General features: G+C 45.2%; 1 protein-coding gene across 1 annotated transcript in view; it reads left to right on the forward strand.

Annotated features, from left to right (window-relative positions):
* Positions 1-18,051, forward strand: part of LOC138521653 (carcinoembryonic antigen-related cell adhesion molecule 1-like) — a 557,273-nt gene that overhangs the window by 529,698 nt on the left and 9,524 nt on the right. The window contains exon 10 of the mRNA XM_069634644.1: positions 9,668-9,690. Coding sequence (XP_069490745.1) covers positions 9,668-9,690 — 23 coding nt within the window. The remainder of the gene's footprint in view (positions 1-9,667; positions 9,691-18,051) is intronic.

The raw sequence follows: 18,051 nt of genomic DNA on the forward strand, positions 1-18,051 counted from the left end.
GTGTCTCCCTGCTGTTGCCCCCCACCCCCTGCTCCTGCCCTGTGTCTCTCTCCTGTTACCCCCACCGTCCTCTCATGCCCTGTGTCTCTCTCCTGTTGCTCCCACCCCCCGGTCATGCGCCGTGTCTCCCTGCAGTTGCCCCCACCCCCCGCTCATGCCCGTGTCTCTCTCCTGTTACCCCCCACCCCCTGGTCATGCCCCGTGTCTCCCTGCTGTTGCCCCCAGCCCCTGCTCATGCTCCGTGTCTCTCTCCTGTTGCCCCCCACCCCCCGGTCATGCCCCGTGTCTCCCTGCTGTTGCCCCCCACCCTCCGCTCATATCCCATGTCTCCCTGCTGTTGCCCCCCCCTTCCGCTCATGCCCTGTGTCTCTCTCCTGTTGCCCCCACCCCCCACTCATGCCCTTTGTCTCTCTCCTGTTACCCCCACCCCCCTCTCATGCCCTGTGTCTCCCTGCTGTTGCCCCCCATCCTCCGCTCATGCCCCGTGTCTCCCTGCTGTTGCCCCCACCCCCCACTCATGCCCTTTGTCTCTCTCTCCAGTTACCCCCCACCCCATCTCATGCCCTGTGTCTCTCTCCTGTTGCCCCCCACCCCCCGGTCATGCCCCGTGTCTCCCTGCTGTTGCCCCCCACCCCCTGTCATGCCCCGTGTCTCCCTGATGTTGCCCCCCACACCCCGCTCACGCACCGTGTCTCCCTGCTGTTTCCCCCACCCCCCGCTCATGCACCGTGTCTCTCTCCTGTTACCCCCACCCCCTCTCATGCCCCGTGTCTCCCTCGTGTTCCCCCCAACCCCTGCTCATGCCCTGTGTCTCCCTGCTGTTGCCCCCCACCCCCCTCTCATGCCCCATGTCTCTCTCCTGTTACCCCCACCCCCCTCTCATGCCCCGTGTCTCTCTCCTGTTGCTCCCCACCCCCCTGTCATGCCCCGTGTCTCCCTGCTGTTGCCCCCCAACCCCCGCTCATGCCCCATGTCTCTCTCCTGTTACCCCCCACCCCCCGGTCATGCCACGTGTCTCCCTGCTGTTGCCCCCCACCCCCCGCTCATGCCCTGTGTCTCTCTCTTGTTACCCCCCGGTCATGCCCCGTGTCTCCCTGCTGTTGCCCCACCCCCGTTCATGCCCCGTGTCTCTCTCCTGTTGCCCCCCACCCCCCAGTCATGCCCCGTGTCTCCCTGCTGTTGCCCCCCGCGCATGCCCCGTGTCTCTCTCCTGTTCTCCCCACCCCCGCTCATGACCCGTGTCTCCCTGCTGTTGCCTCTTACCCCCCGCTCATGCCCCTTGTCTCCCTGCTGTTGCCCTAAAATAAATTCAAACTAGGGGGGTGAGGGGCACACACTGATTCCCAGCTCAGTAAACATTCCACAGTCCAGATGAATTTCTCCTCCTAGTGCTTGCATGTCTCTTTCACTCATCAGTGAGGCAGTCTGTCCAGGTGTTGCTTGTTAGTACAAAATATGGCCTAAGGGGATTCTGGTTGCTGTAGTCAATGCTGGTGGCCAGGAACCAACTCTCCATCCAATTGCACAGTGTAAATTCCACAATGAGCAGAGGGGGAAAACCAGCAGTGTGGCTCTCCAGAGTGGGGCATAAGTCACCCAGTGCTACCCCTCTGGATTCCGGAACTTCCAAAACAAAATTCAAACTGGTGGGGCGGGGGGGGGGGTGAGGGAGCAGTGCACTCTGGGTCCCAGCTCAGTAAACCTTCCACAGTCCAGGTGATCTTCTCCTCCAAGCGCCTTCATGCCTCTTGCCCTCATCAGGAAGGCAGTCTGTTCAGGTGTTGCTTGTTAGTACCGAATATGGCCTTAGGGGATTCTGGTTGTTGAAGTCGATGTATGTATATGAATAAGAATTGTTGTTGGATCCACTGTAGATAAGATTTAGAGTTTATATGTTCAAAATGGAGAGCGTTTAGGTAAGGTCCCTGGAGGTACCCAAGATATCTGTCATTGCATTGTCTCAGTTTGTGTATGTGTGTGTGTGGGAAGGAGTGTGGTGACTTACGGGAGTTATATGTTTGATTATTATGCAATAAGGTGTGAGTAGAGTGAATGGAACTTGGTAGGGCTGAGAGTTCAGTTGTACGGGACAGGTTCAGTTTGTGGTAAATGAGCGGGATGTTTGGTTTACCTCCGCTATCCTTGGTGGGAGGTTGCTCGTGCTTGAGTTGCTTGAGTGATAGTGGAAGGTGATAGGCTACATGTCTCACTTGGCTTGTTGCACTGGATAAGTGTAACACCACTTGATAGTGTGTGTGAATGTTGGACGTGTGTGGTCTTGTTTGACAGGCCTAGGCTCTACACCCACAAGTGGGTACATCCTAGTCCAGGGGTTTGACAACCTGTGGTTCCCCACCGGTGCCATCACCAGCACCTATTGGGTTCATGGTACCTTGTCCATTATATGTTGGTGGAAGGATACAGTATGATTAGACTGAATGGTTGTGTGTGTGTGTGTGTGTTTGTAGGGGGGGGGTGTTGTGAAGAATTCATGTTGTCCTGTCCTGCTGGCCATGTATGTATGCTGTGAGGATCTTAGTGCATGGAGCGATTGAGAGCTCAGGAGAATGTTGATAAGTGTTTGCTGGTGAGAGTTCTGAGTGTGTCCGTTGGGGCCTGAGCCGGTGTGCTAGAGGATGGACAGGGGGTGGTCGGTTTCCTATGTGCATACCTGAAGAGTAACTGGAACTGCTGAAGTGTAAATACAGCGTACCTGGTTCTTCAAACTCAAGTGACTCACAGCTGGTCTGTGCTTGGTCTGCATCCTGCCAACATCCTTTACAACAACCAACTCCTAGGGGAAAGCAGATACATACACTGGCTTCTGCTACCCCGCAATTGAGTATGGGGTTAGATGAAAATTGCCATTACAACATTTTGGACTCGCATAAAATGTATCCACAGTAAAATCCTTTTGATCATACCACTCGGCTTTTCATTGGATACGCCCATTGTTGCATTGTAATATGAAAGAGCTTTTGACAAAGGACTGCCTCTAAACTTGGACACTTTCGGGGATGGTGCATGTTGCCTAACAAGAAGGCCACACTTCACACCACCTGGAGGTTAACAACCAGCACATCTCTACAAAGGATTGTTCTCACATTTTGGCCACACAAGAATACAGATACCTTTGGAACCTCAAAGGTAACGGGAGGTTAGCTTTAAGCTGGACACTCTGAGTCTTTAAAGAATATCCTCAATAGGCGACTGTGGTTGTCAGTATATTCCTTGCCTTTATGTATTGCCAGCTAATCCTTGTCAGCCCAGGTTGGTTAAAGGACTTATCCTGCATACATCTGTACAATCCAATGTGTCATTACACCATCTCTTATGGATATTCACTGTACATAAATCATTTCAGAAAAGTACTTATAATAATACAGTGTGGATATTCATTTCACAATAATAAAGTGTTATATACTTTTGTGCTGCCCGCCTTAACTTCCCCATGGTTGGCATTGGCTACCTGACCACAGGTAAGATAGGTGAGCAGACGGCACTTGAGGGAGATCAACGCTTGATGATGGAGCTAGACAGGTGCAGAACACAGTGCCTGGAGAGATTATTTTAAATAACACCCACTTGTTAATTCTCCGAGTTGGGGAAAAGGGTGAAGCAAGGTGAAACTCGTCTAAAAGGATCACTTGAATCAGTCTTAAAAGTTACACATGCTTGAAGGAGAGGAGATTGTAGCTGGAGAGTGGTGTTAAGTGGGTAAACGGAGCAGGACTGGGGCCTTTATGGTTAGGTACTTCTTGATGAGAAGTGTGTCACATTTTTCGAGAAGGTGGTAAGGGAGACGGCAAAGGGAGAGGGCACAGTACAACTCAGTACAACTCTGTACACATTCCACATTTCTGGCACACAACCTTAGAAGCGAGAGATACATTTATGTCCCTCGCCCCTTCCACTTCCCTGATATTTGATGCTGACATTCTTCTTGGGTTTCACGACTTCTCCTGGCTTCCCTGGTGACTGTAAAAGCGGCCATGATCCATAGGAGCTGAGCTGATTATTCATTAGGTACATTGTTCCTTTACGGATCTGAAAAAAACTGGCATGGAGATTTATGAGGTGCAATTGTCCTGCTCCATTTGGAATCATTGATCATCAGGGCCCTTTATGTGGGGAAATGCAAACCAGTTGTGTTCCCTAATGGCATGCCAATAGACACAACATCATGAATAGGAAGTAAAAGATATGCAAGTCTGCCTCCTGTTCCTATCAGTTCTTCTGTGTAGAGTTGTTGAGACCAATGCGGCCAGAAGAGGGCGCTATACTATTGCTGTTGACTGATCTGAAGAGGTTCTTCATGGTCAAACGTCATATTTTCACCCAAATAAAATACCAGTTAAAAAGAAGACTGCACTGCAACAAAAAAGTCAATATTTGAAACGAAAATATATTTGTATTCTCCAAATAGTGTGAAATACAATTACTTGTTTGCACCACAAACACAATTTTACTGCTAATTTCCACAAGTAGGCAGACAAATATTGCCACTCCAAATTTCTTTGTAGAGCTCTCAGCACCATGACATTGCCTGGCAGATCTTGGGTTCTGAATGTCAATGTCATGACACTCCTTGGCAGATCTGATGACCTATCAAAAGCAAGACACTCCTTGATAGAATGGAGCCCAATATACCCGAAGCACGACACTCCCTAGCAGGCCTGGAGCCCTATTTATAAGAATCAGGCCACTCCTTAGCAGATCTGAAGGCCTATATATCAGAATCAGGACAATCCTTAGAAGAATAAATCACGACACTCCCTATCAGACCTGGAAAACTATTAGCATCATGACACTGCTTAGCAGATGTGTGCGCCATGCATGATGAAATGAATGGCTGATTGTCTAATAATAACAATGATTTAATAATAACAATAACTCGCTATTATATAGCTCTTTATCCAAAGGGCTTTACATACACCTATTTGCATACATTATTATTACTCAACCGAAATTGGTTTTCACTTAATCGAACCTTGGAGGGGTGAAAGGCTGAGTCGACATGGCTGGGATTTGAACCTGCGACCTTCAGATCAAACACGAATCACAGCACCGAGTGTTCAACCCGCTCAGCTACCTTACCGGCATGTCAGGACTTCAGACAGCAGTAACAGCTCTAGTCAAACAAGTTCCTTTTCAATTGAATTTTCTGTGCGTCTGTGGCACTAATTCCTTGGCATTGTGAAATCAGATTTCTCCATATGGGATTTTGACAGGTCCAATATTTAATTTGTTGGACACTTCTTTCTGTTTCCCGGAAATTGGAACAAGGGGTTTATTTTGCTTTTTTACACAGTGCTCTGATATCTTAGAGAAAAAAATCCAGTCCCAAATATATGGTAATGGCAGAAAGACATAGGAGCACTTTTAGGAACATGACCTTCCTCGAGATTGGTATTGGGAAGGAGGAGGGGGGAACGGGGCCGTGCATTTGCAAATAAAAGTGAGCGTTTTAAAAGAAAGGCCAGACTACAAGAGGGGAGTGCAAAGGCCACCACCGCCCAGTTTAAGCAGTGCTGAAACCTTCCCGATTACAAGTTGTCAGAAGATGCTTCCCTCCTGTAGGCCCATAATGTACAGGGAAAGCAAACATTACGGATGTTATGTGAAGACATAGGCCACACATTGCTTCATGTGGGGGCATTGTGGCACACTTTCCCTTAAGAGGAGTCTATTTAGCCAGGCGGGGTAGATTGCATCTGTAAAGTCTGCACGTTTCTTGGTCTGTCCACTTTCTTGCGCTTGCTGTCTGCTGTCTGACTTTCTCCACTCACCTGTCACTCTGGCATCTCTGTGCAATGCATTCTGTCTCCCACACAGTCTTCTACTGCTCTATCACTTGTCTCCTGCACTAGCTCTTTCCTCCATGATGGATATACGCTTTGCCTTTACAATAACTATTTAGATTCCCATTTCTCTAGTCTCCAGTTCTTCTCTGCTGCATTTTGTCAGAGGATAGAATAGTGTCTTTTTCACCCCCCCCAGATCCTCCTTTTCTTCCTGCCGTATGTCGGTAGGCCCCATCTTATTTTCTCCTTGGCCTTGGCCTCTACTTCTTGGTGTCTTATTTGACATCTGGCAGAATGTTACCTTCTCTTCCATTAAGAATCGTATTCTCACCCTACTTTTTTCGTGACTTGGCTATTGTGCCTGTTAGGAAAGATTTCCATTTAATGTGTAATTTTCTCCTCCAGTTATGTACCCCACAACATTTTGCTGCTTTTATACACCATAGTCTGACTTTGCCAGAGGAGCACAGCCTTCAGCTGCACTCCCCTGGGCTTTTCGCTCATTTTATTATGGGGAAACTGACATGCCCTTAAAGACAGTCAGTACTGGGAGACTTTGTTTCCCTTAGTCCTTGTCAATGTTGCAACTTTTCTGCAAAATGTTGTAAGTGCACAATGTACCTTATAGGTATAGTGCACTCAGGCCTTCCTGTCATTTCTAAAGGCCCTAGATACTCTCAAAGGATGTTTTAGGGGAAGTGCAGATGTGCCTTGGACAGGTCTGGTGGCAGCTTATCTTTTCATGTATTTTTAACCCTTTCGTGCCAGGTAAACTATGTTTACTGCGTTTGGCACAGATAGGTGGTGTGGCTCCGAAATAGCCATGTCACGAGGTTCTTTGTCCTGTCCTTTGGCCATCTTGCCACATAACCTTCCCCAGGTCGAGCCGACCCGGGTCCGTCCTTATTTGGGCATGCATTCTCCTGTGAAACGCCAAGCTTTCTGCATGCCTTGTGTATGTGCTTCCAGGATGTGGATTGGACTGTCTGGTTCCAGTACACATCCTGGGTGCCAGAGAGTCTGGTGTGTTGTGAATGCCTGGGTCCACCGTGGTCCATGATTGGTCCACGTATGGTGCGCCTGTATGTGAGCAGATCTCCCATTGGGTCCTCTTCATTTTGACGCGAAGGAGATTCTGGATAAGAGAAGGCTCCAAACACCCATACCACTTCGATCTCTGGATTTTTCACTGAACGAAGGATAGGATCCAAGTATCCTGAAACTAAGAAGCCAAGTCGAGGAACAGCTGTTGACCCGCTGGAAGGTTTGGCATCCTGAGCCCACTGTTGTCCCGATGGACCCCTCTGCATCTGATTAAACTAGAAGGTCTGCGAAGGCACTTTGACCAATTCGAATAGTGGGACTAACTATTCTTGGCACTTTCATCAAACCCTGCATGTAACCCTTCTCGGAAGTGTCCCTGGGCCAACCAGTGGGCTGAGCAGCTTGTGCAGGACCTTTGCTCTGATACCGCCACCGTTTGGAGGAGGCCCTTGCAACTTGGTACATCGCAAGCTCTGCATTCACGGCACTCTCACACCAAATTTTGTACACTTGGCATTCCCAGGTCTGAAGTAAAGAAAGAGCACCGAACCGGAGTGCACGTGGTTACCTTGTCACCCCGCCGTGGTGATGAACTTACCAAGTGCATTGCAGCTGTGTCCCTCTGTGCCCTAAAACCTGCTACAGTGAAACTGGCCTTATCCACCCACCAGGAGCTGAGAAATTACCCCTGTCCCATTTGGGAATCAATGCTGTAACTTCGTAGCTGAAAGCCACAGAGCCGCGAGATTGCTACATTTGAACCTGCAACCGAATTGGACTCGACTGCCAAAGTTTGGTCGGAGTGCACCAGGGGTCGGTGAGCAATTGCAACCCTTACCAGTGGCCCCTAACGCATCCCGCAATTTTTACACACAAGTGGCCCCTGAGGGCCCCTCTCCTTTCCAATCTATTCCCAACTCGTGGAACCTGTTCTGCCCTCACGGAGAGACCCTCTGCAAATAGTGGGAGCCTATTTTGCAACACCTCACCCAGCTTCCTGAGAGCTGCTACAGACCCTACAAGAGACCCCGTTTTTGCCCATCTGCACTATCGCGTGTGCCAGCATTGCAAGTACATTTGGGCAAAAGGCTCCCCTCTTCTTAGGGACTGAACGGCCTTTCATTTAGGATTGTGATTACTGCAGAACTGCCTAAAGACTCTTTGCACTACCTGCTTTCTTCCCACTTCTAGGTTGTGAAACCATTGTGTTCATTAACACTTTAGGCCCCTTGGTTTTGTATATATGTATTTTAGTAGGATTGTGCTGGTTTAAAATTGTTACTGTTAATAACTATTTTGTTGAAACTCAAAAGCCTTGAATAAATGTATTTGTAGTTTTAATTTATATCTAAACCTGACTGGGAGTGATTAGTAGGTGTCCTTTAATCTGTGTGCTCATTGAGGTCTTTCAGTCACCCCAACCCCTCCTGAGACCTAGTCTTTTCCGCTGCCAATGCTGCCTTGATTGGTCTGGCTTGTCCAAAAGGTTACCCTGTTCCAAGAAACTAGGCAGGCCTTCTGAACCTCTGCCCACTAGGTCAGAGATCAGAAATCGATTTTAACAGCGCCTCAAATCTCCTTTGCTTTGCAAGTATGCTGCTTCTCATCTGAACACCATTTTTAGTTTTGCGTAATACGTGTCACTAAAGCACCACTGATAACCCAAAACTATTGCATTAGAGTATAGCTAGCTAGCGAGATATGGCATATGAGGAGGGACACAAAGCTTGTAGTGTTTTTTGGCTCTTACCCAACCAATGACTGCCCATGTCATGCTAATTCCTTTGGCCCTTTTTAGTTCCTTCCTGCCCCTCCTTGCCCAAAACAAATCCTCTTGTAATCTCTTAGAGCCAACCTTATCAAGCCTTACCATTAAAGGTTGTGCTTTAAGAGCCTGACAGTGTTTTTTCAAAGCAGTCATCTGAGAGATACTTAATTGGAGCTGTAATCTGATGCAATAAAAATGTCTTAACCAGGTCACCCTCAGCCAAGGTTTATAAGCACTGTGCACGTCCTTCAGTGAAGTCCTGTTTAAAACAAGCATTTGCAGAGCCAACAGTTTTGGATTGTCTATCGGTATTAGGTATTTGTCAGGAAGTGGTCATGTATGTGCAGGTACTCAAACTACTTTGCAGCTGCTACCATAGATGGCCAGTAAATACCACTATGATAGTGCCTGGCAAGTGACTTCCCCATGCCTACACAAAAGCCCAAACTGTTGGCATTGCCAATGCTTGTTGATAGTTGTATTAATCTTTTACGTCAGCTCTATGGCCGTTCTCCTACTTTGCCTTCAGTAGCTTTGCTTGGATGGCTTCCATGTCCTGCACTTTCTCAGTTCTATTACCTCTGTATTGTTTTTAAATGTATCCATGGCCTAGTTCCTTACGTCTCTTCTCTTACCTCAGGCTGTTTATCACCTCGGCCTCTTCCGGTCCTCATCTCTCTAATTATAGTACTTGCCCTTACAATGCCCAATCCTGTGTCCAATTATTTTTCTCTTCTTGTTTTTAAACTCTAAAGATCACGACCCTATGGACTCCACACAGCCTCTACTCTTGCCTAGTTTTGCTCTTTTCGTAAACCTGATCCGCTCACCTCTTCCCACTGTTAGGAATGTAATAGCGTGGTGCCTTCAGTCTATTCATGTATTTTATTTTTCTTGATATTTTGTCACTTTTGTACAGCGTTTAGGCGTAAGTGCTTTATGAATACAATAAATAAACACTCACTGTTCTCATGCATAAGGCATGGAACGCTTAAAAAGTCAGGTTGGTACAATGTTGCATATATTAATTTGTGTTGCACTCTCTTTCTAGGGTTGCTGGAGGACACGCATCAGGTACAGTTCTTGAAATGCATGCCCAACATCCCCCAATCTGCCTGCTTGAGACCTGAAATCTGCCTGCCCCTGCTTTACTTATCAAACTGTGGCCTTGAGTGATTTCTGGGTCGCACGAGTGCCTATGGACGAATATAAGGGGATGCGATCAAAATGCCTTATTCGATATAAGGTGACGGTCATGTGTTGCATGTCATTAAAAGGTCATGGTGCTTTGTGATTTCAGTCACATCCCTTGTCAAACCTTCCTAGAACTTGTATTGTTGAAATGTCGATGAAAACTGCACTGGCTCCCCATTAAAGCTAAAACGCTCTTCAATTTGCTCTGCAATGTCCACAGATGACTTCACCGCATTGTGTACATTTGCCCTGAAAGTTAATTGTGGAGGCACATTGTGAACTTCCACACATAGTTCCTCCCTCTTGCTACATGTATTCATCCTCCACAAGATGGCTGAACCCATCTCCTTCTCTCCCAGAACATCCTGGGAATGGAACACCTCCAGAGCATGTGTACACGCCACTCTGCTTTCCCCACATTTCACAAGAAATCAAAGAATCCACTCTTCACAAAATACCACCCACCTGCACAGACATCTCTCAGTCCTCCTCCCCACCTCCAGTTCAACTTTGTACCCCATGTCCCTTCCGCCCACTACACCCCTCTACATATTTCTATAGTTCAATCCTCAGCCTGCATCAGAGGACTCGATTCTTAGCTGAGGCAAAAGCTGAAGTGGAAAGCTAGCATTCCCCCCTCCCGTCCAGTTTCCAGCGCTACCATTCTGAGGTGGGTGGAAGGACTGGAGAAAAGATGTTGTGCTTTTCAGCTGCAAAAGCCCATAACATCTTTTGTTGTGGGAGCAATGTGTGCACTAGTGTCCCAAAGAGAATGTGTAAAAGGTCTTCCCTTTTCTTATTTACAAAAGACTGTTGAGCCTTAAGTAAATTAGAGAGGCGATGTTGCCATCCAGGGAAAAGCCTAGCTTTTAAAGGAAAACGCATGTGTAGAAATGTTATCGACACCTCACAGGTGCCACATTTTAATGCCTTTTCTTTATTGTGAAAAAGAAAAGCTCAGTAAAGGAGAATGCCCTCGCAGTGTCTGTTCTGAACTAATGATGGTCAGTGGGGCCACTGTCAGGCTGTAACCGAGGCTTTAAGGCCCGGCTGTCCCATTCTTAGTTTAACAGAAGTTGTTGCTTTTAGGAAAAAAGTGGTGCTCCTCCATGGAACAACACTTTTCTATGTTTGCACACACCCCAGTATCTGACCGTGAGGGCTCCATTCTGAGCTCCTTTGGAAAATAATAGTGCCATGTACTGCAGGAACAACACTTTTCAAATGTGCTCCACATTCTGTATCTATATAGGTATAGGCACACCATATGGAGCAAATAACAAAAGAGTCTTTCCATCCAAGAATGGCACTTTGGGCCTCATTAGGACCCAGGCGGTAAGGGGTTTACGGCGGCGTAAACAGCGCCGACCCTTACCGCCTGATTCCGAGGTCCCTTAGTGCCATGGAGGTTTTAACACCTGCTTTTAGCAGGTGTTAAAATCCATGGCGCTAAGGGACCTTGTTGTTAATTACGCCACCGTAATTTACGGTGGCGTAATTAACGCCTTCCCCACTCCCATTATGCCCTATGGGGCAAAAATGGGAATGGGGAAGGGTAAATGGGTTAATGGGGACTTACCGCCCCACTCACCTCGGAATGGGGCGGTAAATCCGCCAACCACCATGGCGTAAACATAGTTTACGCCATGGTGGTAAAGGTACGACCCAGGCGGTAACTTACCGCCTGGGTCGTAATGAGGCCCTTTGTTTTTTATTTTGCATGGAGCTCAGAATCAGGCCCTGTTATCACCCCTCATGACAGGCAAAGAGCCTAAAGTGCGCATGATTTAAGCTTATGGTTAAATCAGACGGTTATTCTAGGCCACATGGAGCTCTGGTACAAGGGTAGTGTGCTATGGGAAAATCCATTCATAAAAGACAAGAGTCAGTGAGGATTAATACACCTTTAGTTATCTTAACATGTCATTGTTATACTCTGTAGATTTTTAATATGCACGTTAGCTCCAGTAAACCTTCCCAAAAGGTGACGTGGGAATAGTCGTGGCTGCCCCTCCTCCTTACCGGAAATTGAAGACACCTGTAACAATGTGTTGGGGCTCCGAAATGACCACAAACACGGGGTGGGATTCCAACCGCACCCTCAAAAGAAATAGCATTTCTGTTTATAGTGGGGGTTTAAAAACACCATGGACGTGCTATGAAGAATATGGCATCCTGTTTCCCTGCCAGTGCCCCTTTGGAAGAAATTGTGCAGCCTAAATTACTAAAATGATTGTTGATTCGGTTAAAGTGTAATCACTCGGAAATCCCTTTGAGTCCAGGACATGCTGAACTAGTTCGCTGAGGCCTAATTGGCATGCATGCTCTCTCGTGTCTCCCAGCGACCAGAAGTCTCTTAATCTGTATTCTGCATGACGTCGTGCTCATCTTTGTATTTTCCACCTGTAAGAGCTCAGGAGCTGCGCATCGGTGGCATAGTCATAGAAAAGGGACGCACTGCATCAGGGAAATAGGGCAGGAGCCTATTGATGTCTTGCCTGAGAGAATACATACATATAGCTTTCCTCATCTTATATATATTGTGTCGCTTAATTTGGAAATACGCCATGTGTTTTAGCTGCCCTGCCGGCGGTGTATACTGTTACAGTGGTAAGAGGTCCGGCGGAAGAGGGTATTTTTATTTTATTGTTTTGGTTTTAGATCATATCACAATACTTAAAATCGTTTCTATTATATTAAGCATGCGAAAAACTTTGAACCGAAACAATGAACTTAGAAATATATTAGTCTTTGTGAATTCAACAAAATGAAAGTCAACGGCTGGAGACAGCTCACTATCTGATTCCTTAAACGACACATGACTTTGCTACTAGGAAAAAAAAACATCTGTACCACAGAAAAAGTTCCCTCTACTTTTTGTTTGGACGTATAACCCGAAACTATTGCATTGGAGTACAGAGGGGAATAAATGGCATTTGAGGAGGGACACAGAGTCTCTAGGTGTTGTTGGTTATGTGCCCACCCATTGCCTGCACATGGACATGCTAATCCCTATTGCCATTCCCACCCATCCCTGCCTGCCCAAAACACCTCCTCATGGGAACTCTTTGAGCTTGCTTTAATAAAACCTTCTCATCAGGCTTTGCAATCAAAATGGCTGCCAGTGTTTGTTCAAAGCAGTCTTCTGTGAGTTAATAACTTAATTGGAGTTGTAAACACACTACTGGTGTAATAAAAATGTCTTACCAGGACTGCCTTCAGCCACTCCATTTATAAGCACTTTGCGTGTCCTTCACTGAAGGTCTGTTAGAAACAAGCATTGCAAAGCTACTGTAATCCTGTTTAAAAAACGCACTGGCAAAAACAAATAATTTGGCTTGTGCATCATGTTTAAGCTTTTGCCAGGCACTGCTATTAGATGCCCAGGAACTCGCACCATTGTGCACTTTTCTCTCTTCACCTCTACCTCCTCTGCCCATCACCAGATTGGCTGCCTATCTATGAAACAAAGGGCTAAGTATAAACGTCTTCTCATCATCTTCAAACCTATCCATGGACACTTCCCACATTACCTATCTGCTCAGCTCATGCCCTACTATCCTACTTGCTCATTGGGATCATCCTTGGCTCACCTCCTTCCCACTACTCCAGCCACCTGTGCTCTTTCTCGTTTTCACTCTCTCCCTCTCCCCTACTCTGGAATGCTCTTCCGCTCATGCTTTGTACTACTCCAACCCTACCACTATTTAAATTTAACCTCAAAGCTCTCCTATCTGAAGAACCTGTTTCCTAGCACGCCACACTACTGCATCACCCCGTTGTCCTCTCTTCCTACCCTTCCTGGACAACCCTACAGCACTGTCCTGCCACCCCTCCTTCCTTAATTGAGCACGTTTTCCACCATCCCGTTCCTATGTCATTATGCCATGTGCTCGTCCGTGGTTTATGTGTTCACCTTCCCTGCAACATCTAGTCTTCAAGTCACATTCTCTCACTCCAATTTAAACTACCCATGACCTCCGCTCTGATATCAATGCCAAATTATGTACATGTTTTTGTGGCAAAAATGCATTGCTTTCCATGTGATTTCTATTAATAAAAAAAAATAATAGATTACTGATATAGACACATAATAATAGTAATATACATAGTATAAATACTTCTCTTTACTGCACTGCTTGGACTTTTTTTTATTTTTTATTAAGGTTTGCATTGGCTGAATTAAATCAACCTGTCAAACATCCAAAACATAAAAAGAATCAATACAGATAAAACCTCAAATGCAAATAAAATGATACAAACATCAACAAGAGAAGAAAAGAAAAAAATGAGACATATTTCCAAGCAATTAATATATACAAAACTAACAATTTCAAAACAGAACTACAACTTGTGATAGATAAGTATACAATTTGATTGAGAAAAGAAGTCTCTACATAAAACATCAAAATTAACAATGTAAAAACTGACGACTTAATACATTCAATAATATATTTTTTAAGGTGTTGCCTGACCACTTGATTTATACATGTTTAGTGCTCCTAAGATTCCAGCTTTAAACTTTCTAGGAAATTGATTGTGGCTACTTGAATGGCCATATAAGAAGAACATAAAATGATGGACCAACAGTCGTGAGGATCTAGATTTCCCAAGAAATTGCAATGTCTAGACAAATGTATCTGTCTCAAGTATGTTAAAGCCCCACAATCAGTGATCAGATGGATTAGGGTTTCTCTGGTATCATGGTTCAAACAAAACCAGCAAAAGATTTCTTGTTTCAATATAAGTTTACGTTTTACTTAGATGTCTCTTGTGAGCCACAAATTAAATTGCAAGGGGAGTATACCTCTGAGATATAAAGCAGACGACGCTCATACTAAATAAGGATGCAGGGTGCTAACTTTTTTGGGTGGAAATCTAGTCACATCACCATCCTTATATTGTGGACAACTTTCTCTAGTTTTAATCCAATCAACCTGGAATATTTTCAATTTGGCTCTATCAGGGTTGGTAATCAGTAATTCAAGAGATACATCTGCATTGGTTAATACTTGATAAACTTTCAATAGCCATGCATTCACAGTCATGTTTCACTGAAAAGATGTATTGAGCAAGTATTTTCAGAATGATATCAAACTCTGTGGAAAGCAAGCACTCCTTAAAGAGCGCACATATCCGCCAATTGTATAGCGCTTGGAAGGAAACCAGCTCATATCTGAACCAGGCGGAAGGAATACATTGAGGTAGATGTAATAAATTCCTCCAGAATTCGGCCTCCCATGTCAAATTGAAAGGCAGTGCTACTAGGTAAAGTTTCCTGACCATAGAGCAGGGACGGAACTATTTTCATATTCCAGAAATGCAATATGGGTTTAATGGAAAATGTCTCGTATTTAGCCATAATGATGCGCGCCTGAGATATGGCTGTGGCTAGTTTCACCTCCACATGGTCGAGATGCCCTCAAATATCATTCCAAGGTAGGCATACTGCGGGACTACTATCAAATAAGTTTGATTAATAGTCATAGATTTGACAACAGCCCAGATTTCCTGGGTGAGTATAAGACTATCTGAGTTTTTGCTGTGTTGATTTTCAGCTCATTTCTTTGTATATTGTCATGGAGAGCATCCAAAAGATGTTGAAAGCCTGTCTGTGTTTTTGAAATAAGGACAAGGTTGTCCACATACATGACAGTTTTTATGGCATGTATATTAAATTTAGGTGAATCTGAACTGACATTCCCAAATACATCTCTAACATTGTAAATGAAATAATTGAATATGGTGGAAGCTAATAAACAACCTTGTTTCAAACCTCGAGCTGTACCAATGTTGTCAGATAGTAGGCCATCTATGGAAAGACAAATTTGTATACATGTGTCAGAGTGTAAGCGTGTATCACATCATACAGGGTGGCCAGACACTGATCTCTGCGTAGCTTTGATATTAAGATCAATCGGCTAACCGAGTCAAAAGCAGCGTGGAGATCCACAAAGGCAAAAAAGACCTGTTGTTTCTGAGACTGGCATTGTGCTTTGATGCCATTTAAACAGTATAAGTTGATGTTAGTGCCCATGCCAGCCACAAAGCCTGTTTGCTGTGGATCTCAGAGATGGAATGTTGACATCCACGCATTGAAATCTTGCAGGATCAATTTAGAGAAAAGATTGCCCAGAGCATCCAATAAGGTGATTGGGCGATAATTAGAGGGCAAGCTACGGTCACCTAAATGGGGATAATTATGGAGGTTTTCCAAGATGGAGGGATAGTACGTGATTTTAATATGGCACGAAAGATTGTAACTAGAATCGCTGCCCACTCATGGGGATTTGCTTTAAACAACATGTTAGAAAGCCCATCAGGGCCCATAGCCCTAGAAGAGCTAGCCTTCAAAATAGAATCTAGAATAGTTTCAAGAGAGAAATCAATCTGCCATGGGTTCAAGGACCGTTGTGTATATTTGTGCTGAGCATATACAGGATCAGCATACAAATCAGAGAAATGTTTAATACAACATGACTCATGTACACCATTAATTTGTGAATCACCCTGACTCTTACAAGTATGGTTATGTATTAGATGCCACATGGCAGCCGAGGTTTTATTGGCCATTGCTCCGAACATGACTTCACTTTCGTGTTGATATGTAAGAGGCAGTCTACTTCTTAGCCAATTCTTGTATTTACATTTGGCAGTTTTGAGATCTTGCCAAAAAGTGACATGATGGGAGGCCAGAAGAGCTTTCTTTAGCTTCCTATACTCAGCTCTTTTATTTTGTATGACAGGGTCAAAAGCGTGTTTATGTCGCACTCTGTTATGAAACGGAATAGTTATAGTGGCAACCAATGGGCACAATAGATCTAAATAGTGTACTGAGTGATCAGTTGAGGCATGAAACTCTAGCAGATTCTAAAAAGTAGCCAAATCCATCACTTTCCAACGTAAACGAGTTCTGGTAGAATTAGTTGTTAACTCAGAGGTGATATAAGACTTTTTGACCTGTGAGAGAGACAATGAGATGTCAAGAGAGAGTAACCTGTGATCACTGTTGGCTTGATCACACATGATCAATTTTTGCACATTCTTAAACAAGCTTGTATCAACATCGATTTAGTCGATGATGCTAGAACTTGAGCCACGGTGCCAGGTGAATTGGGGTCGAGAATCACCCGCAACTGCACCATTGACCATGTGGAAATTACGATCTTGCATGAACGCGGTCCACAGGCGAACCTCTTTATTTGCACGAGTGGAATCCCAACAGTCTAAGGTCAAGTCACCTAAGACAATGGTATATGTAACATGGGGATTCAAAAGTATCATGTCAAGGACTTTAGCTAAGCCAACATAAAAGGCTTCATCAGTCAAACCTGCAGTATTGCGATATATGTTGACTAGTGCCATTGTCCAGTTTTTACAGGTGATCTTGACTAACTGGATATAGGCACTTACAGAATCCCAAAACGCATTGGAGAGCCCCATTTTTATATTGACAGCCACAAGTAGGCCGGAGGATGGTCTGCCCTTGCTTGGGATCGCTGGTAGCAACACAAGGCCATAATTATCCCATATAGGTGGAGTCAGAAACCAGGTTTCTTGTAAAGCAATAATATGGAAAGTTGTAAATGAGCATGACCTCGGGTGTTCCAGCTGGCAATTTTCAGAGATAACAATTCATCTGAAATGAATGGTTAATTACGTGTAGGCGATGTGGCCAGCACGGCCCGACCTTCCATGTTATGGGATCCCTGATAGATGTTTGAGCTAGGCTTAACATGTTGTGCCCTGATTGATTCACGCTCTAGGACTTGAGCTAGAAGAAATCCCATGTGAAAGAGTTGCATTTTACAACACCAAATGGTGGACCAAATGGTGGACCAAACCACACCAGAAGGTATCCAAAGTCTGACTACAGACCGGTTGAAATCTGACAAAAACTTGACTTGATCAATGTCACGCAAGGAAATGTCTTGAAGATCCCCTACATCTCCAAAAATATTTAGAACGCTGTGTCTATTTAGATCATAGACTGGAAAATGACCTTCTCTACATTTCAAGATGAAAGAATGAAAGAGAGGACGTTGTGGGTTCAAATGTCTGAAAGAAGACTGATTGGAAAATATGTGTGGAGTCCATCTCGCAGAAGAGGGATCTACATCCACCCTTTGACTGGGGCGCCACGGACAAACCTCCTCGCGGGGGTACAGATTTGCACCCTGAGTTGGATTAGGGACCTGCATAGATCCAAGATCTGAGGAAGGGCCACTGGAATCACCTGCT

This window comes from Ambystoma mexicanum, chromosome 1q, assembly GCF_040938575.1.
Source record: "Ambystoma mexicanum isolate Mex_15411 chromosome 1q, UKY_AmexF1_1, whole genome shotgun sequence".
NCBI classification, from domain to species: Eukaryota; Metazoa; Chordata; class Amphibia; order Caudata; family Ambystomatidae; genus Ambystoma; species Ambystoma mexicanum.